This window comes from Vulpes vulpes, chromosome 6 (assembly GCF_048418805.1).
Source record: "Vulpes vulpes isolate BD-2025 chromosome 6, VulVul3, whole genome shotgun sequence".
NCBI classification, from domain to species: Eukaryota; Metazoa; Chordata; class Mammalia; order Carnivora; family Canidae; genus Vulpes; species Vulpes vulpes.
The window spans coordinates 101,529,621-101,556,684 of record NC_132785.1 but is presented as its reverse complement, the minus strand read 5'-3'; the positions used below and the strand labels follow the sequence as shown (position 1 = coordinate 101,556,684).

The 27,064-nt window shown below is 32.5% G+C and overlaps 1 protein-coding gene across 36 annotated transcripts in view; it reads right to left on the bottom strand.

Annotated features, from left to right (window-relative positions):
- GPHN (gephyrin) overlaps positions 1-27,064 on the bottom strand; it is a 620,367-nt gene that overhangs the window by 142,409 nt on the left and 450,894 nt on the right. For 24 of the 36 annotated variants that reach the window (XM_026008409.2, XM_026008412.2, XM_072761754.1 and 21 more), the window contains one exon: positions 3,575-3,617. In XM_026008409.2, the coding sequence (XP_025864194.1) occupies positions 3,575-3,617 (43 nt within the window). Of the gene's footprint in view, positions 1-3,574; positions 3,618-5,403; positions 5,467-27,064 lie in introns of all 36 variants that reach the window. The other 12 variants (XM_072761740.1, XM_072761744.1, XM_072761749.1 and 9 more) reach the window with 1 other exon arrangement.

The window sequence follows — 27,064 nt, the reverse complement described above, 5'->3', positions numbered from 1 at the left end:
TTACTAGACTACAGTATAGTATAAACACAACTTTTATATGCACTGGAAAACAACAAAAAATACATTTTGACTCACTTTATTGTGATATTCACTTTATTGTGATTGTTTGGGACGAAATCTGCAGTATCTTTGAGGTATGCCTGTACAATTTTCTTTACCTTGGCTACATTTCGGAAATGTTTTCCTTGAGAATAGGTAATTCAGTAAATAAATGAAAAAATGATTAAGGCAGAAGTGACAGAATGGGTATACAAGAAGAATTAGTTATAGTGACATTGCCTAGGGAGAATTCTGAGAACATGTCACAGAGGAGCTCATACTTGAACTGAGTCTTGAAAGATATCTAAGAGTTTCCTAGCTCAACATTACTCATCATCAGGGAAATACAAATAAAAACTGCCATCACTTCATACCTGTCTGAATGGCTAGAATGAACAACACAAGAAACAAGAGATGTTATCAAGAATGTGGAAAAAGGAGAACTGTCTTTCACTGTTGATGGGAATACAAACTGGTACAGCCACTCTGGAAAACAGTTGGGGGTTCCTCAAAAAGTTAAAAATAGAATTGTACTACAACCCAGAGATTGCATTACTAGGTATTTAATCAAAGGATACAAAAATACTGATTCAAAGGGACACGTGCACCCCAATGTTTATAGCAGCATTATCTATAATAGCCAAATTATGGAAAGAGACCAAATGTCCATTGACTGATGAATGGATAAAGAAGATGTGGTGTACACGCACACACACACGAATATATATTATATATATATATATTATATAATACACACACACAATGGGATATTACTCAGCCATCAAAAAGAATGAACTCTTACCTTTGCAATGACGTAGACTGAGCTAGAGTATATTATACTAAATGAAACAAGTCAGTCAGTGAGGGACAAATTAACATATGATTTCACTTGTGGGATTTAAGAAACAAAACAGAGAGGGGAAGGCAGGGAAGAGAGGGAGACAAATCAGAAGAAACTCTTAAGTAGAAAAGTACATACTGAAGGTTGATGGAGGGGAGATGGGTGGGGTTCAGGTTAAATGGATGATGAGTATTAAGGAGGACACTACTTGTGATGAGCACTGGGTGTTACAAGTAACTGATGAATTGCTAAATTCTACTCCTGAAACCAATGTTACTCTATATGTTAACTAACTAGAATTTAAATAAGAATTTGAGACAAACAAAAATGGTATATATATATATATATATATATATATATATATATATATATAATGTATATTTTAGAGATGCATGTGAAAAAGGGTCCGTGGCAGCACAGACTAAACTGAAAATAATGGTTGCATATAGTGGGAAGAGTGATAATGTGAGATGGGCAGATAAAGAGGAAATTTATACTTAGTCTCTGTATTTCTGTATTATTTGACTTTTTTTTTTTTAGATTTTATTTATTTATTCATGAGAGACAGAGAGAGAGAGAGAGAGAGAAAGAGAGAGACACAGGCAGAGGGAGAAGCAGGCTCCATGCAGGGAGCTTGACGTGGGGCTCGAATCCGGGGACCCCAGGATTAGGCCCTGGGCTGAAGGCGACGCTAAGCCGCTGAGCCACCCGGGCTGCCCTTATTTGACTCTTCTATAAGAATTTGGTTATGTATCATTATAAAATAAAACATGTTTGAAAAGAAAAAAAAGAATTTTTTAGGAAAATAAGGGAAATGGATAATTTATACAGTGGGGGCACAGGGTCCAAAAGAATAGGGGCAGAACATATAGCACTGAGAGAGGGAGGAACTGCTAATAGGGTCTATATGACTGCAGTGTTAATAGTCATGGCAAAGGAAGAAACTAAGGGCAATTAAAGTAAACTAACTAGGTAAAGAGATATTGAAGTTAAGAAGTTCAGAGGTAGAATAGCTAGCTCATGGTGAGGAAAGAGTCCTGGGTGTAGCTATGGGCATGAATATGAGTTACTAAAGTGGTGTTGAAAGGAACAACCTTAATCTTATGGAGAGGCTACAATGTTGGATGGGCTCTCTACAAAGATCTAAATGGCTATATGGACCATGTACATGACTATTTTATCCTAAGAAAACATGATCAGGAAAACCTGGACTATGGTGATATCCAAAGTGATTAATAGTCTACAAGCCAGCAGGAACATAACTGAAGTAACAGACAGTTCTAAAAACATAAAGATCCATGATAAAGATGTAAGAGGATTCAAAGAAATCTCTTGTCAGTAAGAAATCATTTTTGTTTCTGATTATCATAATCACTATCAATGACCCATCATCATCTCAGGATCAATAATGGAAATCATACAATAATAACCATAAAATGTCATTTTTAAAGTTCATTTATCTGTATTGTTTTATTTAGGTGAATATTCTATCAACACTTCCCTCAGGTTTCTCAACCTTAAGTCTTGGTAGGGATTATAGAATGCTGCAGCTCTTATATTAAAGAGCCTCTCTCAAATTCACATATCTGTTAAATATTGTGGAAACTTACAGTGGTATAGTTAAACACGTCTGAATTTATTTTTAAACAACTCTAATACAAAGGTGCTGGGCAAAAATTGCAGTGTGCTTGCCTACCAACTCAAGGGTTTCAACTAACATGCAGATTCAAAACACAGAAATAGAAAAAATTTACAGTAAATAAAATAAAACAAAAATTTTTATCTATTTGAAGTTCTCCTATTACTTTTGTGATTATTAAATAATAGACATTTTACTGGAAATATAAATCATTCTATTTACTAAAATTCTCAGTAGTGTAAGTATCAGATATACCCATTTAGTTATGGTCCACCTATACTTCTTCTCTTGATAAAGATCACAGAGAAGACAGGATGATGTCACTAATTTTAAGTGACAGAGAACAATACTAAATTATTAGCATTTATATAGTGCTTTTTCTTTTAGGATCCTAAAACTTTTAGGGCACAATCTTCAATGTTATATCATTTCAAGGATACAGGTAAGGAAAGCTATTTACAGTTCCTTTTTTATAGGATAGAAAAATGAATAATATGAATAAGTTAGATGACTTTGAGTTAATGGTATTAGTGATCAAACAAAAAAATTAAGGTTTCTTTATCCTTGGTTCATGGCTCTATGTTCTAAAACATGCTGCTTATGAAGGTAGGATCTTTCAGGAATTTGAATTTACAAAATGATTATGACTCCTCTTAGGAGTCATTTACTTTTTTTTAAGTTAGATTCTTAAAGTGGATTTATATTATTATTTTCAGTTAAGTCTGTTTTCAAATAATTTTTGGCAGTGCGGCAATTAAAGAGGGTTGTCACCATAGAATTATCAAGGAACTTATTACTATCCTAACCGGAATTGATATCAAAATTCTGTTATCAGCTTCTAGAAACAACTGGAATGAGGGAAATATTCACTAATATATTGATACCAATATTTTTAGGAGACTTTTAGGACTTTAGGAAAGTCCTAACATTTATATACTTTATATAAACTGTCCCCAATTGCTTTTTGTTTCTTCACCAAAATATTTTTAGCTCTCCTTCCTGTTGAACTACAAACTCTTAATTCAGTAGTCCATCCGAAATGATGACATACTTACTGGCTCTGAGAATGTTCTCCTTGCTGCTGCACCTGGACTGGACCTGCAGAGAGAGCATAAACTCAGTAATTTAGGGCTCATAACACAGATAGCCAGATACGTATGCATACTTAATGGGCAAGCTCCTGAGGTTTAGGAGCAAAGGCTTAATATATTGCAGATGTAATATTAGTAAAATTATGTTACATTTGTTCTATATTTTAAAAATATTTTTCTTACTGTAAAGAAAGAGCAGACTTCTAGAAAAAAGTTGGGGGTAAAATATTATAAATGGGATAGAGGCAAAACCAAAGGCAATTTTTTATGGATGTGTATTGAAATTAGTATATGGAAAGAAATGTTACCACATATACAGCTATGAATACAGACCCCTAATCCTAAGGCACTGTGATAGCTCTTGACTAGACTAATAATGAAATTCAAGTAATAAAGTTGTAATAAAATACTTTGTTTTGGTAATTTTTAGTTATATATGTTGATAAGGGCAAAACAAATCTTCATGTACAATATTTATGTGATTCCAATGACTTTTGTTTACTGATTAAAATAATGGGTTATAAATATAATATGGACTATGAAAGATGCCTTTGTTAGAAATCAATAAAATTGAATTCATTTATTTACTAGTTCTCAGGTGTTTATAGAGTTTATCAGTCAGAAACCCTTACGCTTTTATTCAAATAGTTCAGGTCAAAGTGAACATTATTTTAAATATTACAAAAGTGTTTAAGTCAAGAGCAGTTAGATGGCACTAAACATTTGTTAATATCAAGAGGAAATTGTGCTTAAACTGCATCATACCTCTTCTTCCCACTCCACAGCAGCTTGCCCCAAATGGATATATATATATATATATATATATATATATATATATATATATATAACAAATTAATTTCTATTGCTTAACACAATCTACTATTGTAATGAAACAACTTATGAAAGGAATGTTGCAACTTAAGGTGGGTTATGGTTGTCCTTCCCTGAAAAGAACAATTGTTAATGTTTAAAGAAACAACAATAAAAAAAAAAATCACAAACATACACACAAGAAAACACACACACACACACACACACACACACCAAAATAAGGGAAAAAAAGGGAAAAATAATTCCAGATGTTAAAATTATTCTCTTTTGGCCCAGATTAATTAGTTTTAAATATACTAGAATGAAGAAGCTAATCTGGAAAATAATATTCTTATATTCTTTTACTCAGAAGTGTTATTAAAAAACAATTCTGGGCCAAATGGGAAAGGAAATTAATGACTACTTGAAACAAAAATACAGGAGGAATATAGGAGAGTGAGGAAAAGAAAAAGAAGAAAGAGAAGTTTGGGGAAGTAAGTCTAGACAATAGGAAAGAAAGTATAAGCTTATAGAAGGGGACATTATGTAAATGCAAAATGTTCTGCTATTTCTTATTGAAAATTCATACCAAGAGGGTAAGAATCACTAATGAACTTGCTGCAAAATAAACAAGCAAGTTTGCATACCATGGAATGAAAACAGGTGTAACTATACCACTACAGCCTTAAAGGAGAAAAGAAACAAACACTAAAAGACAAATTAATAGATAAGCTTAATAAAGAGATAAACTACATTTTAAAAAGCCGTTCAAGAAACACAAGAGAAAGCTAATAGAGTGAGAAAAATCTGGGAGAGAGAAGAAAAAAAAGGGGAAGATGTTGAAAGACAAAAACAGAGTTCAAAGAAGTCAAATGGAAGTCAAGAAATTCTTCAACAAGATGCAGAAACAGAAGGAGCCCAAACCCATAGCGCAAAGCAATGTTTGCGAATGGAAAGCAGCTCCTTTGATCAGTAATAGTTACTCTTAAGTCGTAGCCTCTATTCCTCCAGAGTTCATCTTTAAGCCCTTCCAATCTAGAGTGGAGCTAGTGTGTGGATAGAAACAAGAGATTTATAATGAACAAAGCAGTTCAGATGAGTAGTTCAAATTGTTCTCATCAAATGTTTCAACAGATTTTTATAACATCTAAATGGAAATGGTGGTGAAGAACTAGCTAGTTTTACCAAAAAAAGTCAAACCAAATCAAAACAGCAATTAAAAAACAAAACAAAACAAAAAACAACCCTCTCCTGCCTTAGGTGGCTTAAAAATTAAAAAATTTGTTCATAGCATGAATTTAATAATGAAACCCAAAGTCTTGCTTTGTGGAGCCTGAGTTTAGAACTATACATTTCATGGTTTTGGAAGAGAAATTTGGGTAGTAAAAAAACAATTCAGCTTCCTGAATTTGAATATTCATCTAGGTTCACAAATTGCCAACAGCAGTATAACCAATGTTTTCTCAATTACATTACATTGGCAATTTGACCCAGATTTGAGGGAAATTACTTTAAATCAATGATTTCATGAAATTCTTTACTTTAGTGATCTTGAGTATATATGAAAAAACTTAGGAAAATAATTTTAAGACATTTAAAATATTTATGCACAAGTGGATGCCTCTCTCTTTTGCATCATGAAACTGGTCATCTTAATAATATTTACCTAATTTTATAAAATCCCAATATGAAGATTTTACCTAACTTACAGTGTAATGGGATTTACTTGAAAAAATAAAGTAAAGGAACAATTACTGTTCTTGTTTTCATGCTTATGGATTAGAAAGAAGGCAACACAGGTCTGTCCCAAATTTTACAGTTTACTATTTTTTGTTTTTAAAAATATTACGCTGGCTTTTTCGTCAGTGGGGAAAAAAACTAAGGGAAGTTTGAAAAACAAAATGAAACTGAGATTTTGTCCTAATAGCAAATTTGTTGGGGATTAAAAATGAAAGATATGGTATTGAATTATCTATTACTTTATTTTATTGGATTACGTTATTTTACAACAATTAACATCTAACTTTATGGTGTTAACAATTTCCCTTTCAGTTGGAATTAAGCTAAAATAATGTGCAGAAACAGCATTAGTATATTACAGTCAATGGAGGAAATGAAAAACACAAGAGACTTACTGAAAACATAGGTATTCATTTACTAATCAAGACTGCTTTCAGACATCAAATAATTCATTTAATTCATTTCAACATGTATTTACATGTGTAATATAATTTTTGCTGAAGATCACAGTGTCTAGTAAGAAATCTTAAGCCATGAAACAGAAAACAAATGGGGGAGATCATGTAATAAATGGTAAGGAAAAAAGTGAAAATGCTTTAAACAAAGCTGAGAAAATTTTAACAAACAACCACAATCTTTAGATACAGTTAGAGAAGTGACTTACCTTATGCTTAGGTCATAATAGAATAGCACAGTGTTTAAAGTCAGCTCTTCATTATGGGAGGTACAATTGAAAGCCATAGGTTATAATAACATGAATTGCTACACAGAAATGACTTTTTCAGCCCAACATGAAAAGCTAACTCTTATGGGAGAACATTTCTACTTATGTTTAATGCAGCATGAAGAACAACTGAGGGTGTAAACATCAAAACACATGAGTCTCACATCAATAAGAGAGATAGTCCAATCTCTCAGGAGCACAGAAGTTTTAATCTGTGACCATAATCTGTGACACATAAGGGAAGGCACATCACTCTAACATTGAAAGATGCATGCATAATGTATATCCATCCACTGATAACTCTCCCCACCCCCTCCCACTTGTACACACACAAGCCCATTAAGATACAGGGAAAAAATGTAGTGCCAAGCTGTTATGAAGAAAGCAGGACACACGGAAGCACAGCAATGGTTATGTAATTTGAGAGGTGTTCTTCCCTTAAACCATCCCATCACCATGCTTTTTTAAAGAAGCCAGGAAAAGACCCCTTCCAATGCTGCAGTAGCTACGAGCCCCCAGCTTGAAGCTAGTGTGTGGAATTTTGATCACCGTTCCCTGCGATGTCAGGGGCTCTCCAGTGGAAGCCAGATGTATAACACCAGTTAGTGGGGTACAATGTGTGACTAACAAACATCCTTTCCCTTCTGCCTTTTGCAGAAGTGAGGGAGGAAAGAAATAAAATAAAGCCCATGTTAAGAATAAGTTCATAACAATATAAAGATGTATAAATATTAAAATGGAGATTACATTTGATTGCAGGTAAACACAACTCAGGTTTCATAAAAACTGCCTCTATTTTGCTGCTCACCAGACTAATTTGTATTCTTTCTCCTTGTAAATATTAGGAATAAATCTTCACAGTATGGTTCATATTGAAAAATTCTGAGCAGTTGGGTCAGATAGGGTCAAACAAGAACAAAGGAAGTCATCTTTGATGGACATGAAGAAAACCCCCTCTTTCTATTGCTAACATGCTTTTACTGGCCAGCAGTCATTTTTTAATATTTTTTTCAGCAGTCATATTTTAAATTAGAAATTAAGCTTTTGTATATCTGCTTACATATTAATTTGAGAAATTCTATGGCAATGGTTTGGAAAGGCAATTTAATTTTAATCTTCCCACATTTTAAGAAACAACAAAAAAGGCCACTTATTTAGATAGAAATTGTTGCTAAGTTTCCTATGTATTCTTCTCTACTGCTAATAAAACTCATTTTAACATGAGTTGTTCCTGTCAACAATAGGGTCATATCAGCGCATTAGAAAAAAATTTCATCTTTGCTTTCCTATTATTGATGATAGTAGTTAACTTCATCTATTTTATCTTTGGTTTACGTGTGGCAAGCAATTTAGTTATATTTTGAATATTTAAAGATTATTATATTATCATATTCTCGCTCTCATCCTATTCTTAGTAGGCCAGAATATCTTGACCTTCCCCTTAGCATGTCTTTATTATTTTAGACTCTAGGCCTTCCTCTAATCTCAGCTCCTCATGAGGAAAATAAAGATTGTTAAAGGGCTCAAAGGAGATAAGACATGTTATCAGGGATTTTAAGCTATAAAGGAAGAAACAAATGTCAGTTATGATCATGTTATGGTGAGTGGTGGCACTGACAGTTGTTAAATAACTAATTACACACTGTCTTGATTGTAACTTCCACATCAACTCAAAATGGAGGCAAATTCTTTTTTTTGACCCAAAGAAAAAAATAAAATTCAAGTACAGTTAAATGGTTTTCAAGAGAGACTGACCAAAACTTTTTGGAAATGTTATAGCCATATGGTCATATGTACTGATAGGAATACAGGTCACATAATCTAAGGCATGCAGGAAAGTCTGAACTAGCTCCTCTAGAATATTCCTTGTACTCTTGAGCTCTTAGACCTTAGACAAGTTGTTTCATCTGTCTGGAATATACCCTTTATTTTCTGACGCCATACTACTTGTCCTTTAAGATTGAGCTTAAACTGTACCAGCTGCAAAAACTATTACCAAAGTTCTTCAATCAGAAATTAATTTCTTCTTTCTCTAAACTTTTAATATTTTTATTGAAATACAATTTATCTGCCATAAAATTCACCTACCTTAAGTATATAGTTTGATGATTTTTAAAAAAATCACATGGCTGCAAAACCATCACCACAATCTAGTTTTAGGTTTATCTAAATTCTTAAAGCCTCTTATCTGAACTTCTATTATTAGAGTTATCGTAGTTACTTATATTCCAATTATTGATGTAGGTCCTGAAATATACTATAGGTTCTTGGAGGCAAAAGATCTGACCTTAATGGTTTTTATATTTCCTATCATGTTAAATATAATTCTTTACATAGAGTAAATATTTGCTAATTTTGAATGTGTATTTTGTAGTAAACATAGTTTTTTCATCTTAGATTAAAATTTATTTTTTATAGTATAAATATGATCATAGTCATTCCTCTACTGTTGTAAAATGATTTTTATTTTTTTGGGAAAAAAAAGTTTTACTTTTTTTAGCCTACCCAGAAACGGAAGAAAAGGTTTGATTTAAACAACATTAAGCCAACACTCTACAATCTTTGAAATCTTAGACTTTTAAATTTTACTTTATCTTCTCCATTCTTATATCAAAAATTGGAGAATTGGTTTAGAAAAGCTCTTTTCCATAGTTCCATTCATTCATCACCTTATCTGGTAAACTAGGGAGCAAGTATTTGGCTCATCTGAGCCTAATGACATTTCATTTGTGTTTAATCAGATTTATATTATCATAAGACATATTCAGCTGAGGAACTCAGAATTTTGGTTTATTTATGACATGAAAGGCAGCATGATAAAAACAACGTCCTTTGGAGTCCAGCAGTATAGTTTCTGATACTGGTTTTTCCTCTTCTTAGCTCTGTGACCTTAGACATGACATTTAACATCTTGGAGTTTTAATTTCCTTAATAAAATGGGGAAATTACGCAGGATATTGTATGTAAAAGTGAAAACTATTATAAATGAAAAAGAGCAATACAAATTTAAATCATTATTATTATCCTTCCATTTTTAGTTACCTACACTTACTTAGGTAGAATCAGAGATACAATGAGAATATAGAATTTGCTTCAGATCATGCCATGAATCAGTGACAGTGACAGTGAGAGACTATGACTGCCAATTTCTAGACTAAAACATCAGGAAAAGGCTGAGTTAAGGTCTAAAGTTACCTCTGCAAGGATTAATCTAATGCTGTTTGTATGATTTTATTCAAGCTATCTCAATTCCTTGGGACTTGATTCCCTCATCTGTAAAATGAGAATATTTACAGGGGTTTTTACTGAGGATGATGGAGTCCTTGAGAGAACTTGTGGATAAAAGTCAGGGATCCATTCACTGGGATGGAGAAAAAAAATTAAAATTTTTATATTCATCAACCTAATTAAATTTTGTTAATTTCTTTCATTATGAGCTTAGGTGATGAACTACACTAAAATAATCGATTCTATTGCCTCAAATTATTATGGATATCTTAAAATACTCTTCATATTCACCAAGATTTTAAATTATTGTAGTCTATTGATTTGCTGCTAGTTTTAGTTAATGCATTTTTAAAAGAGCCATTATTATCACACAATTTTTTATAGTTATTTTGATAATGATTTTAATTTAATTAGTTTTCTTTATAATCCCACATATTTTTTATTTTATATATTTAAAAACAATTTCCTAAAAAAAAAAAGTCTTTATGTAGGCTATGCTAGATTCCCAAATGGCTTCATAGGGGAAAAAGGTTAAACAACTCTGAAATAGACAATTTCCAATCTTTCTTTTATCTCCAGGATTTTGTTGCTCTAAGAAATCTTTCCTACCTCCATCTGCTGCCCTTTATCGAGTCACATACAAAAGAAGTTCTTCTTTTTTTGATAGTTATATAAAATTGGCCATGAAATTAATGAATTGCCCATGTAATAGACCATTTAAGAAACAAAAAAGAAATATGATTATCAAAAAGTTATTAGAGCTCAGGCTTTTAAAAAAATTCTGCTTCACTTGCTCTTTTCCCATCAGTCTAGATACTTAATTAAATGGAATAATCATTAAAAGTAATCACATTTAAAACTCTCTAACGAAAGGTGAACTTCCAAACATACACACACATATCCATAACTAATTCTTCTTTGAACTTAGTCATGTGTTGATCACAGATAACAGCAAAAATGCTATTATCTATGTATAACATAAGCCTTTTCAGGCACACAGACAATATCTGTAAGCAGTACAGTTTTACAATCTTTTCCAGAGGACTATTCTTGAATGTTTCCCCACTAACCCATGAATTATTATTGTCTTAAATTCCACTGAGCTTTCTTAACTCCCAGGCAAATGTGAAGAATTCTTCTCTTTCAGTACTGACTTCTAAAGAAGCTGGAACTATGTAGGACATAACTAAGAACAGAACTGGTTATCACCATGACCCAAAGGGATACAAATTTGAATATCAATGGTGAATATTCTTAATGTATTATCCATAAAGCTTGAATTTTAAGTTGAGTCATTCTCAATGATTTCTAGATTTGTAAATCCCAGCGGGTCTCCCTTTGGTCCCAACAATATTTTTGAGTTGGTGTTTGTTCTGAGAATTCTGATGTTGATCATGATAAATACGAGGAATATATATTACATCATCATATATGTAACTAAGCTGAATAAAATAGTTTTTGACTGGTAGATATTTCAGATTATTCTTGGCATCATTTCCCAATCTTTAGATGAATATTTAATTACTTTACAGAGTAATTTATCTTCATTCTTGAGATGAGAAAGCAGGAGTTGTTATGGGCTTTAGATCACACAGTAAAGTAGTAATGAAACAGCCCTCCCGACTTCCAAATTCATTTCTCGGTACACCAGTAAATGCCCCTATCTTTCTAACCTACCAGTGGCAATCACTGCATTCCTAATCTGTCCTTGATTTTTCATTGCCTTTTTGGTCTCGACTATTTTTCTTAGCAATAGGAACCACTCAGAATAGGCATGTGGAGATAAAAGTAATGGAAAACTGGTAAGAAAGGCAGTTTGGGGAGTAGCACTTCAGAACCAGACTGCTAACACTGGGTAAGTTATAATGTCTTTTAGTTCTTTGTTGTCTCATGAATAAAATGAGAATGACAGAAATACCTATCTCATAGAGTTGTTATGAAGAAAGTGAGATAATATGTGTGAAGTGTTTGATTTAGAAGAGTATCTGGCCCAGTGTGAATGGTATATGAGCATTAGCTATTACTATGTTTGTTGTTGTTATTCTTGTTTGGATGATACATTGGATCTGTAATACAGAATGTTGACTAATTTCTCCTGTAATTTTGACAGCTCTCATAAGTAAGATCAAGTAAGATTAGGTTAAGTATTTGAATAGAAAGTTAAAAAAAATCCTGTAAGTTTTATGAACTAGAGCCTAAAAGATGGATATAGTCAATAAGATAATTTCCTGGCACTTCTGGAACAAAGTCACACTGGCTTTCATTAAACATAGAGTTTTAAGAAACTGAGTTTTTAACTAGATTTAATATTCCCCTTGGTTTTCATTTAAGGGTAGCAGAATATGCTGTAGGCAAGGAAAACTCTTCCCTTCTTCTCTTCTAGGTTCTTTGGCTGGTCTGATAATTAAATTGGCATAAGACAGATTAACAGGAGAAAAACAAATTTAATTTTGTATGTACAGAAGCCCCAGAGATATGAGGCTCAAAGAAGTGACCAAAGCATTCAGCTTTTATATCTTTTAGACCAAGAAAAAATAAATCTGTGAAGAATTGACAAGACAAAGGAGTTTGGGCTAAAGGGAGTAAATTAGTGGAGAAATAAGGTTTGTTTATGTAGTCTTCTTGGAGCTAAATTTCCTATCTCTTCTCCCCTTCTGGTTATAGGGAGGGTACCTTTCACATGGGAGATTTATTTCCTGCTTTCTGGGGAGTGTCCTTCTTGAACTGATTCTTAAGTAACTTTAACTGAAAATAATCAATATACCATATTTTGGGGGTGGCACATAAGAGGAGTAGAAGATGCTATCCCAAAATATGTCTTTTTGGCATAAAGATTATTGGAGTTGATTATTTTGAGAAACAGCAGACACACAAGTTCTGAAAACAGAGTGGAAGTTAACCTTTGATAAAGGAAATTTATACAAGAAATCACCATTTATAAGGGTGTCTCCCTCTCTGTACCTAAAAAAGAATGATCTAAATCGAAAGAGAATGTTATCAATGGAAAAGGCATGGATTTAAAACTGTATCACAAACCCTACTCTTGTTTACTGTGCTTTTTCTGGTAACCTCCCCATGACTGGCATCTCTGTCTCTGCTTTATTTTGTCTTTAGCTAAAGGTGGTATTTGAGCTGGTGGTTCAGGCTATCTTAGGAATTTATTCCCAAATACACATGAGGTATACACGTTAATAAACATGTTTGTTTTTCTCTTGTTCATCTGTCTTTTGTTACAGAAGGTCTCAGCCAAGAACTCAGAAACGTAGATGGAAAATTATTTTCTCTTCCTACACATTTTTTCCCCTACATATTCTTAAATGCCATGTCATATCACTTATTTATCCATTAAAAACAACAACAACAAACTACTGCTTCTACTGAGCATAATATACCATATAAGTGTGTGGCTACCTAGTTTTCCTTTCTAAATCAAAGCATGCTATATTGCAGTTTTTATTTCTCTAAATGCTTCATAAGGCACATGGAAGATTTACAAAGGCAAAGATATTTCTATACCGTATTAGTAAAGTAGTAATAATTTAGAAAATGTTTAGGAAAATTCTTTGAGGACTGGAAATAAGAGCTAAATTTTCTAAAGCCTTATATTGCAACATTGTGTAGTATATATTATGTAAACCAAACCTCTTTGATCTAATCAAGGAAACAGTCTACAGATATAGTTTGATATTATTAGCCTCTTGTTTATGTATAGGTCATTTCCATTTTCTCTGAATTCTCAAGTTTTGCATGTCTGGGCTAAATCAAATGGAAAATAGCAAATCCACTGCCATTGAAATTGAACTTTTAGCTTATAAAAAAGGGATAACTGTGTTAAAAGTTTATTTTTTAAAAGGTAAATTCATGACTCATATAAAATGAATATATGTCAAAGATTTTATCTAAGTGTTAATAAGAGGATCAGAAAAAATGTTCCAGTTCTTTTAAAAAAGAATAAATAAACCCATATACATGGGCCATCAGGAATGTTGAAATGAACTTTCAGATTAATTAAACAAAAATCAGTTATATCTCCAAAAAGACACAATGTGCATTTCTATGGATTAGGATTATTTGCATTACTATTCATGAACTACAATTTAGTGTTATGTAATAATAGCTCAATGAAAGAGGAGATGATCCAGACAGGTGGCCTAGAGAAGATAGCCAAAAATAATTTTTGTCTATTTCAAAGTCTTTCACAATTTTACCTGAGAACTTTGTGTCCTGGGAAACCTATTTATAGAATTTGTCTGTTAACTGACTTCTGGTTTATTTTTGAGAGTTTGTCCCCTATTGCATACCTTCGGTTTCTAAGATTGTATGAAATACCGACTGTAGTCACTTTTAAATGGACTGAAGTCGGTGTTTTGGCCATGATATTAAAATAGTAGTTTATCATAAAAAACAGAATATATTTATATAAAATATACATTACATCTTTAAAAAATTTGACAAAATATAATTTCCAAGGTTTAATACACAAAAATTTTTGTAGTTTTTTACCCAAATCCAGTGAAAGCTCAGTTTGAATATAAACTTTATTTTGTCAAGATACAGTCATGAAAAATTCCTAAGGGAATGAGAACAACCTATTAAAATCAAAGAAATGTAATATAATCTGAAAATTATATAATATAAATATACTGACCTTAAGCATTATATTTTTTGAATAAAGTTTCCTTTTTGATTTTTTTAAATAGAAAAAGCTAAATAATCATGTCTAAGAAAAAGCCTGAAGAAGGGATATTCTTTTTTAGAACATTGTTAAATTTAGGTTTATCGGTAGTTTGAGTTGTTTTAGCCCACTTTAATTACCTTGCAAAAATCTGCATTTGCTCTCTATACATTACTAGTTTTATTCTCTCATACTAGTGCAATCTCACATTTATATAACTCAATTCTCAGGATGAAGAGCATAGGGAAGATTATTTTAAATGTGTGCAAATTTTTATTTCAACATAAGCCTGATAGCTATAGGTCCAAGAACTTGTGCTAATTTTATATGATAAAGTTAGAGACTTGTACATACAATAAATCCTTCTTTAAGCAGACAAAAAGCAGCTACATGATCTACGCTAAATTACTTTAACTTTTTAAGCATTAGTTTCCACACATACAAGAATCAGGATAATGATAACACTCATTTACTGAAAAAATACTTCTTGAGCATCTACCCAATGCCAGGCTTGGATCTAGGTGCAGGTTAAAACCTAAAAAAGATTGACAGGGACCTTGCTACCATGGAACTTACATTCTAATAGGAGTAGACAGATAATAAGCACTTAAACTAAGACAAAGATAAGATAGTTTCAGCTAGTAATAAATGCTTATAAAGAAAATAAAATATAGTAATGAGATAAAAAGTGATTAGCAATAGAGTGTAACTATTTTAGATTGAGTGGACAAGGAAGACTTTTCTGAACAGGTATCATTTGAGTTAAGATCTGAGATACCCAAAGGAAGACCAATGAGAACTTTCCAGACTGAGGGAATAGCTAGTAGTATACAAAGCTCATGCTTTGTTGAGTTTCCACTTCATTTATTTCGAAAATTATTTTAAACTAATGGAGGTAGAACATTTGGTTTATATCTGACATTCAATAAAGGATAAATGTTACCTCTGATGATAATAATAGAGATAAGAATGATAATGGCTATGATGATTATGATTATGATACCAACTATAAAAAGTCAAGTACTGCAACTACTCTCCTCAATCCTTCTTAGTCTGGAAACTGTTTGCAACCTCTTTCAGATCAAAGAAGAGTGTTGTAATTTTTCAGAAGGGCCAACGATTGGTAATAAAAAGAGACATTGTAGGTGTTTAGGCTTAGGTTTCCAGCTAAGTAGGACTTAAAAACATGTGTTTTGAAAATAATTTGATATTTCATAAAAATCAATGAAGGTATCTCTGATAAAAGAGAATACTTTTCTGTTTATTGAAGGTTTACAGTAAATTTCTGCATAAACACTTTTGTGATATCATATTGTTATTTATTTGCGACAGCTACTACACTTGTTAGTTTTCTCCAGACAGTGGATTTATACTTAATTAGAAGTGTTGAGGCATTTTCAAAGTTTATTAAAAAAAATGTATCACTAGGGAAACTAGTGAAAACTGAGTTATAAAGGATATCTATGTTGTTAGTCATCAATATCAATACCCATGTCCAAACCACATTAAGCTTCATTTGGAACAGAATAACATTATTAATGATGTCAACAGTGTTTTGGTTCACTGTTAGCGCTTTTGTTCCTTTTGATATCCTATATATTTCTAGTATAGATCTATGGTATTATGGCTTGGTTGGGGTCAATAAGAGCAGTTTTTGAGATATATTGCCTACTTCTGGCCAGTTTATTTTATTACTGTCTCAGTGCAGCATGTAGGAAAATGATCATATACAAATGTATACATACATTTGTGTGTATATATATAAATATGATTTGTATATATGGACATATACATACAACACACACATATACATACCTATATACATAAACACATACTTAGTATATAAACAGCATATTGAAGGAGTTCAACAAATATCCTCAAAATGTGCCACTTAGGCATGTGAGCTATTTTGAGCTGAAGGCAATCAGGACCCAGTGGGCTCAAGAGAAACTCCTGCCCCTCCCTTAAATACCTAGAAGAATTTAAATTGGGGGTCTTTCAGGAAGCCTGGGTGGCTCAGGTCATAATCTCAGGGTCCTAGAATCAAGCCTGCATCTGAATCTGCTCAGCTAGGAGTCTGTTTCTCCCTCTCACTCTCCCTCTGTGCTCTCTCTCTCTTTCTCAAATAAATAAATAAATAAATAAATAAAATCTTTGAAAGTAAAGAGAAAAAAAAAATAAATTGGGGGCCTTTCCCAGAATGAGAGTTTTTACCATACAAATATTTAAGTGACCTATCTACACAATAGGGCAAACACCTAAATACCAAACACCTGCTCTTCTTATTGCCCTGTGAATTGTCCTTCCTTTTTGAAGCTCAAGCTCCAATCTCATTCCTTAGCTCAGAATGGCAAAATACCTCATTTTACCTTTCTGTCTTTGAACCTCTCATATATATGTGAGATTCTCTTATATACAAAATTAAGTTTTCTTCTGTTAATCTGTCTCATGTCAATTTAATTCTTAGACCAGTCAAAAGAACTTTTGAGGGTAGAGGAAAAATTTTCCTTCCTAACAATATATATGCATATAGTATTGCATGTGTGTATTTTTCTCCTCTAGCACATACCAAAACTCACTGATATCATGCTAATAAACCAGTGTTATTTAAAAACAAATATAAGCAGGAACAGATCAGGTTGTCACAGGAGCAAAAGGGATCCTGAGAAATATAGTAGCATTCAAATGCAGGGTTAGTATATGCCTTATATGTGCAAAGAATATATTTCTAATTTTCTACCATATAATGTATTGTTCTTATATAATAGATATTCTATGCAAAGGGAACTTGAGCTTTGTAATAATTCCTTAATTATTAAAAACATGTTAAAAGATCTAAAGAAATTACAATAAAACATGAACATTTGTTAAATCTCAGTGGGTCAGTGCATGGGTGTTTGTTATTTATTCTTTACTGTATTATTTCATTAAAAAATAAGAACTGTAAAAGAAAAAAGGGAACTGATTCACCAAAGGACATTTACATGAAGCTGCCAATACCTATAAACCTTTTAGATTTCTCAAATTTGGAATTTGGGACCATCTGGATATTCTTTTATCCTCTTGTCTAAAAACAAATACAATGCCAACGTTTACAAGTTACATTTTCATTGTTTTTTTTTTTCTCCTTCACTAAGTATATATTAACTGAGAATGTTGTTAAATTGTAACCACTGCCTTTGACAGTTTCATCATTAGCCAATTTACTCCCTCTACCCTTCTCAGGGTTGCTTCAGGTAGCTTTGCTGTTCCCTGCATTGCTCAATTGTTAAATGAGGAATACAATGAAGTCAAATTCCGCAGATACTAATTCCCCAGAGTTTTCCAACTCTTAAATTTCTTATACACTAGTTATTCTCAAAAATTTTCCAGACAGGGAATCTTTTGTTGATAATTATTCTTTCTATATATGCTTTTTTATTCTTTATTCTATATCTTCTAAGGAAACGCCTACATTCTCTTTTCTTTTTTTCAATTCACTTTCCTTATTATTTCTGTTAAGTTTTAACAATTAACATGGGGTAGTTTCTCTTTGCTTATCTATATTCTTCACTAAATGTGAAAAACAAGACAAAAGTTATTGAAAATGAAAGAAAAATAAAAGCTGCTGTTGAAAATGATAGACATTTTATTTTAGAAAAAACTTTCAGTGTAACATAAGACTGATCATTATATATTTTGTTAAAATCAGTCTCATTCAATTTTTGATGGATTTATTTTGAAGCAGCAGTACATCCTTCCTCAGTCCTTCCCCTGCATACATATCTGAAATAAGATATTTAGGATTAGTTTACAGTCTATAATGATAGAATAGCTGAGAAGTTAACTGCTTTTACAAATCTGTAACCCTGAACTCATTAATATTCTGTTTTAACTCAATTAAGGTGAAATAGGCACATATATTCTTTTTAAAAATAGTCTTTTCACAGGGTCACCATATGACTTACAAATTTTATAGGTAGAAATATACCTAATTCACTTATGCTAGTTTCATCTAGATTATCTCTCCCATATTCCTGTGAGTTAGCTGGCTTAGAATTTACGTACAGTATATGGTTGGGTCACCATAGTCAAACACTAAAGCAGCTGTGCTCATCTCATTTTGTTCCTTTACAGCAAACTGAGATACACATATTCATTTAAACAGCTATTATTAAGGTTAATACTCTTTCCTCAGTGGCTGAGATGGGTTGGGTTATTTATTCACTGAAAAGTGAAAGGAAAACAAGAAACAACTAAAGATAAAAAGACAGGTAGTTTCTGTTAAAACACACATGCACACACTCACATACACACACATAAGAAAGGGCAAAGAAGCACAGAAAAAAGTTAAGTGTAGAGAAATGCAGTAAGAAAATGGGTGAATGTAAATGAGGTAATGAATAACAGAATGGGGATTCTTATAGATTATTCTCTTCACACTTATTATTTTAATTTTCAAAACACATTGCAGACCTTAAAAACACCAACATTATTCCTGATATGAAATTATCTTTTAAAGTCAATAGGCCACAGTCAAAATGCATAGCTTATATAATTGTAAAAGATGTCCATGTATGTAAAGAGAAAAGACAGAATCACACATCATAATCTTAACAGCAGCAGCAAAATTTCCCTTTGTGGATGGGTTGTTTAAAAGGAAGCCAAAGTGATTTCAAACATAAAGCAATGACAGTATGACTACATCTATCAGAATAAATGACTTAGTAAAGCAAAGTCCAAGTAGATAATTCTAGCTGGAGGATGTTTCAGACCAAAGCCTTTGAAGTAGAGTTATGTCTGAAAGTCAGTAATTAACTGTAAGTTAACTGTTAATTAATTGCAAGTGAAAGAGTAATGATATAGATGGACTGAAAGAGTGGTACTTACATGCCCAAGAACATTTTAGAAATGCTACTATCACTGACATATAATAGGCATACATACATATAATGGCTACAGAGACCCTTTCCATATGGTGGCAGCTGAGGTTGAATGAATGACCCAAGACTATTTTGACTTGTCCTTTAACTCTTGAACTGTGTTACATGGCTGTAAAATAGATGATTCGGGAGATTACAGATAAAATTGTTATGTATAAAGGGAAATGAGTTAAAGGAGGTCATTTAGATGCTTCTGAGCTTCTACTCATATAACACTTTTTGTTTAAACTTCATTAACTTACATATCAAAGGTTGGAATAATTGACAGATATCTGGTTCAATTATTACTAACAATTTTCATTGGGAACATCCTGCTATAAATTAAGCAAAATTTAATATAACTTATGCCCACAAAAATTATTTAGGAATATATAGATTAAATGTCTAATTTCAGGACCATTTGCTTGTTTCCAACCTTTTAAGCATAAAACTGTAATGTGAAAGTAAAAAAAAAAAATCCCATTTGGAAAAACAGCATCTAATTTATTTTCTAGTAAGTGAAATATGTATATATGAAACAAGATAATGCTTAATGGAACTAATGAAGGGTGCTGATCACTTGTTCATTAAACCAATGCTCCCATTTAAAATATTGAAGGCGATTATAATGTCTGTTTAAAAAAGTTTGGAATTGTCATAGATATGAAGAAGGTAAATCACATTTGATATACTTAAGGCTGGATGATCAGGCTGTGAAATCTGATGGTAAGATAATTAAAATCAGTCTTATTTGGACCCAACTACTTCAGACTCAGCCAAATATTTGAGATTGAAGATTGACTCAATAATTCCTTATAACAACCTCTTGCAGGTTCCAATAGCATCTTTCCCCCCCATTTTCCTACTCTTCCATTCATGTGTATTCTTTAAAGGGATGGTTATCTCCACAACTGAGAAGTATCTGTGACTAATTTAGCAGCATCTGACTGCTGAAGACCATTTTCTGCCTCAGTTCCCACTTTTATTCCTGAGGAACTCCCTTCTCTGTCAAGTGCTGCACAGAAGTTCATCATTAATTGCTGCAGCTTCAATACTGAATTCAAAGGGCTAGACTGCTATAAGAACTTTTCTTTTAGTGCAGATACACACAGCAGCCTTCTCGAAGAGCCATGCATTAGTTCATGCCATGCTTAACAAGAACTCTTAGGCATGATAGCCCAAACAAATTAGATTTAATTGCTGTGTGTTGGCCTAATAGCAAGTTGGCACAGAGGGGGTGGGGGTGGGGAGCAAGAGCAAGTTGATTTTTATGATTATAGGCAATACTGAGTGCAAAACGGCATTGATAAAATTTCAAAAATAGACCCTTCTTTTCTGATCCTAAGAAAGACTTAGAAAAGGAAAATTGCTAATACAATTGAAAACTATAGCTATAAAAGTCCATATGAATCTAAATTCCTTTCAGGGTTTCATGGAGCATGAATCCAAAAACATCTCTAAAGTCTTTCTGAATTCACTCTTGTTCTAACAAGTTGCTGCTTATGCACCAAACTACTTAACATGGGAAGGTCAGAATATATTAACTATTCTTTAAATACTGAAGCAGAAAAGGGAATGAAAAACCAGGGCTTGTTTTCTTTCTCCATGCCTCCCTTCCTTCTTCCCCCCTCCTTCCTCTCATTTTCATTTTTTTTCCCTTAAAATGCAAAACATCTGAATACCAACATATTTACTTTTTCTGCCCTCTCAATTCCAAACGATATATGCAGTATTAGTTTTCCTATGCATAATACACATCCAGCGCTGTTTTATTATAAAATAATATTTTGTATAATAACCTTACTATTTTTCATAATTCTTTACTTTATGTAGTAACAAAAGTCACATGAAAATTAAGCCCAAAACATTTTAAAAGGTAGATTCATAAATGATACAAACACATATATTTCAAAGGCTGTATGTAGTTTCAGTTTATCACCCAATGCACTGATACTTACTCCTGGATATAAAATACCTCACTGAACAGGAGACTGGGATCCCAAAATATTCAAGCTGAAGAGAAGTTAAATAACTATGATAAAATGAGCATACCCATCAAGTACTGACATTATATATATGTAACTATACAAGTTGAACCTTTTAAAACCAGTGGAAAGAATGATAGCATACATTCTCCATTTTTATTTCTAGCTTAGCATACTGATGATGATGGGGTACATCTTGTGTAAAAGCCCTCAATACTTCTCTATAATTCTTAACTGTAATTTTTGTTAAAAATGAGAATAAAACAAAAATTCTTAGATGCCGTGAAAAGATAAAAGGATATTAAAAAACCTCTTGAATAATAAGCATAGTACACATAGGATTATTAAGACTGTAAATATTTTAGATTAATCTAGTTCGGAAAATGATATCTGCAATTGTTAAAATAGGGTAGGAAGCATTTATTAGATAAACACAAGTGGCTAAAAATACATGGGAAAGACTATTAGTATGATTGAAATGGATTTAAAAGGATTTAAAATATGCCCTTAGATTCAATTGCATGGACTCAGAAAAATATATCAAATTACTTTACATAAACAGTATCTCCTTTGCTATATGCTATTTAGTCTGACCTATAATGCTTGCTTACTGGAGTACTTTTAGGGTCTGCTATACCACTCAAATATGCTAGATAACTTAGCAAAGGAGAGCATTTAAAAGGTGAAAATTTGCATTTTCCTCCAATAAGTAATGTTAATAAAGAGTAATAACATGCTTTGCCTTTATCTCTCTTTTCCAAAGAGGTCTGTAGTTGGTAAATAAATTAAATCAGCCTACCACCAACTTAGATTAACTGATGCAATTTCTATAGACAAAAACGTGGCTGAAAGAAATATATGGTACTTTTAAAGTTATATAATAAGGCCCCAAGAACTCAAATATATTCTAGGAAAATCTGTCGTAAGCAAGTTCTTTTGTGGGACTTAAGAATAATTTGATGAACTTTAAAATAACTCCCCTATGACTATTTTGTGAACATAGGACTAAAGAATGATGATTTTCCTATACACTTTTTTAACGTTTAACATTGAATAGTTTTAATTTTCAGAGCCAAAGGCACTGCTTCTAGTAATATTCCTGAACACCACAGTCTGAATACATAAATATGATTTTAAAAAATAGACAATCTAATTTGTAAAATTCTTAAGTGAGGCCCTTACATTTAATTTTTGCTACAATCTCTGTATACCTAATATGGCAAAGAAATGTAAATGCTCAATAGATACTTGATGACTAATCATGACTTACTGGTAGTATTAGCAAAACTGAAAGTATAAACAACCAAATAAGAATAACAACCATATCAACTTCAATTCTTTGGACATCAAAATCAATTACAGACTTTCAAGCTCAAAGCATGTTTTTTTTTTTTTCAAAGCATGTTTTTTAAACCTTCATTTGGCACTCTGAGCTTTCAAGTAGAAAACAAAATACACACAGCATAATCAAGACCCAAGTCCTTTAAAACTGTACCACTAATATTTTTAACAGGATTAAGAATCTTGTTTTTACATTCATGATGAATTAGCTTTCTCATGAATAGACCAGGCAATAGAAGTCACTTCTTTTAATACATAATCATATATTTTACTTTGCTCACGTATTCAAAGATGTGTATCTTATTTGCAAGTTAATAAGGCAAAGGCATTTAATAAGCCAGAAATATCAGTATTCACTGGAGATAGTAGAAATAATACCACACAATAGAAAGCTTATTGAAATTTAACTATATAGTCATAAACCCCTGATATCAACATCCAACTTTAAATTCATTCAATAGTGACTGATGATACTGTAAAGGACTTGTTCCAAACTGCCAGTTTCCCTCTCCCTTTACTTTCCCCTACTAAATGGATATTCTAAGGAAGATGTTCCATTTGGGCTGTTGGAGGAAAGAAACAGAATGAAAGATTCTGCCATTCAGAATTTGTCAGAATAAAAATGCCTTTCAGTAGGCTGGATTCTGTTAGAGGTTAAGATATATTTTCCCAAGAAATAACCTTATAAATAGTACGCAGATTCCTACATTAATCCACATATGTCTATTTGACTCTCAATTCAGTTAAACCATAGTGTTATTTCAATTTTGAACATTAGTCTAGAAATCTGGTCACCATTTTTAAAGTTATTATCATGGAAACTGCTTTGCCCCATCTATAAGTTAGTGAGTGCTTACAGAGTGACATATAATAGAATTTAAGGGCAATAGGATGATGGGATTCACCACAAGCTACCCCAAAATATGGCATCTTAGCATGTTGAATAATTTAAACTGAATAATTTTGAGAAAATGGCAGAATCAAGATGGTCTCTTTGTCGTTTCCCCACCCTTCACCCCTAATATAGTTCATAAGAGTTGTCCTCCTTGTACCCCAAAGAAAGAAGCATCCTTATCTCCAAGACGGAGGGATATTGAGAAGAATCAGGACAAATAGCTCCTTTAAGTTTCCCTCAGTTTACTACTCTTAGCTCATAAACTTTGTTCTATTATATTTCTTCATGACTGTCCTCCCTTCATCAAACCTAGTATAAAAACATTCAAGTTTAACGATTTATTTGGGTCTTTATTTCCTTAAGAAGGCTCTGTAAAACTTACATTATATAAATTGGTATGCTTCTCTCCTATTAATCTGTCGTTGTCAGTTTAATTTTCAGACACAATCAGGGACCCTAAGAGGGTTGAGGAAAACTTTTTCTTACCCTAAAATAACAATTACAATAAAAAAGCACTATTCTTATGATTCTGGAGAAGACGAGAAAACTGGAGAAGTCAGGCAACTGGTTGAATGAAAAGAAAGACATCTCAAAAACAGATACTCATATATACAATAGTCAATATACTTTGACAATGGTTAGGAAGAAGCAGCAAGGCATGAATGTACAAATGTTGATATTAACTTAGGTCTAGTTGATAGTGTGCTAATACTCGATTTTTCAGTCAAGTTGTGACTAATAACCATAATGCAAAACATATTTTACTGTGTGACAAGTGTTGTAGATGATATGCCTCACTGATAGTTCAAATTAAAAATAATTTTATCTTTGGACCTTTGGTATAACAAGAAGTATTGATAATAATGATAATTCTCATTGAGTACTTATTCATATCTGGCACTAAGCATTCATATACTGCACCAAGCAGTATTAAATGATTCAATAGTTAAGGTCCCCCTAAAATGGTGGGATCATTCCATTTTATAGTAACATGACACGCAGGCAAGTTAACTTGTCTAAGATTACAAAGCTAGTAAGAGGCAGGACTGGGTTTCAAATCTAGGGCTGGGATTCAAGTGTAGCCCAATCTGAAACTTTTAAGTACTATGCTGAATTGATCTTTAGTAAGTTTACTTCAGTATTGTGAGAAAACCAGCAAAACATTAGTAATAGCCAAAGCATGAACATTTTTAGAATATGGTGAGAACCTGGTTAAACTTCTAATTCTTTCAGAAAAACCAGAAGTTTATTAAAAAAAATAATAAAAACAACCTTTACATTCTCAACTTCGAAAATCACATGGTACACATGAGGCTATTTAGAGATTTTAATATCAAAGAAAAAGGCAATAAGGAGAATTCCCAAATGGCTTAAAAGTACTGAACTATGTAAAAGCAAAGACAGAATTACTGTATCTCTGGGAGATACAGTATCTAGTTGAATATGTAGTTGGTATAGTTGTATCTAGGAGATATAACTCTAGAAGAGAATTAAGCTCTAATACATTATACATCCATTGTATGTAATGAATTAACTTTTATGAATCTAGAATGGCAACATCTTCACTGGAGCTTGAGTCACACAAATCACTTCTTATTCTGTGGTTTAGATCATGAATGCTAGTTGAGAAAGAAAGTGCTTTTTTTTTTGTAGTAGAGGGATGTAATTGAATATTTTTTGTTTTTAAAATTTTATTTAAATTCAGTTAGTTAACATACAGTGTAATATTAGTTTCAGGTGTACAATATGCTGATCCAATATGCTGTACACCCCTACAACACCCAGTGCTCATGACAAGTGCACATACTCCTTAATCCCAATTGCCTCTTTTTTCCCCCTTTGCTCATTTGTTTTGTTTCTTAAATTCATATATCAGTGAAATCATCTGGTATTTGTCTTTCTTTGACTTATTTCACTTAGCATAATACTCTCTAGCACCATCCATGTCATTGCACACGGCAAATTTTATTCTTTTTATGAGGCTGAGCAATATTCTAGTGTGTGTGTGTGTGTGTGTGTGTGTGTATAATTTGGCTATTGTATATAATGCTGCTATAAACATTGAGGTGCATGAATGCCTTTGAATTAGTATTTTTGTATTCTTTGGGTAAATACCTGTAGTGCTTTTGAGAGGAGAAAAAAAGGGAACCAGAGAAAACTGATAACTCCATTTGCTGAAATCTAGGTTAAGCATTTCATTGTACCCAAATCCATGTTTGTGTGAACAAGCAAAGAAAGTTTACATTGCTGGTAGTCAAGAAGATACCTTAATGTTTAAAAATTAGAGCAGGACTGGTGGTAAACCAAACCTGTCTGTAAATCTGTGAGTATGAGCCAAAACAGGATATGACCATGAACTATTTAGAATTCATTAAACCTATGTAATTTATTGGATTGTGTAAGTCTGCATTTGTATTATCCGCCATATAAAAGAGACAATTGGGTTAAGAAAGAAGAAGAGAAATGAGACAAAATGCTGGTCTTTGGTACATAAGGGCACATGAAGAAAAAGAAGGATAAACATCAGCCCAGTATACAGTAAAATCCACTTTGGTTTAAATTTCCCTCACTATTGGATATAGGAACAATAAAAACAAAAAAGACCACTGGATATTTATTTATTTAAATATTTTATTTATTTATTCATGAAAGACACACAGAGAGAGAAAGAGAGAGAGAGAGAGAGAGGCAGAGGGAGAAGCAGGTGTCAGCAATGGCCGCAATAGCCAAACTGTGGAAGGAGCCTCGGTGTCCATCGAAAGATGAATGGATAAAGAAGATGTGGTTTATGTATACAATGGAATATTACTCAGCAATTAGAAACGACAAATACCCACCATTTGCTTCTACGTGGATGGAACTGGAGGGTATTATGCTGAGTGAAATAAGTCAATCGGAGAAGGACAAACAGTGTATGTTCTCATTCATTTGGGGAATATAAATAATAGTGAAAGGGAATATAAAGGAAGGGAAAAGAAATGTTGGGAAATATCAGGAAGGGAGACAGAACATAAAGACTCCTAACTCGGGGAAACGAACTAAGGGTGGTGGAAGGGGAGGAGGGCGGGTGTTGGAGGAGAATGGGTGACGGGCACTGAGGTGGACACTTGACGGGATGAGCACTGGGTGTTTTTCTGTATGTTGGTAAATTGAAC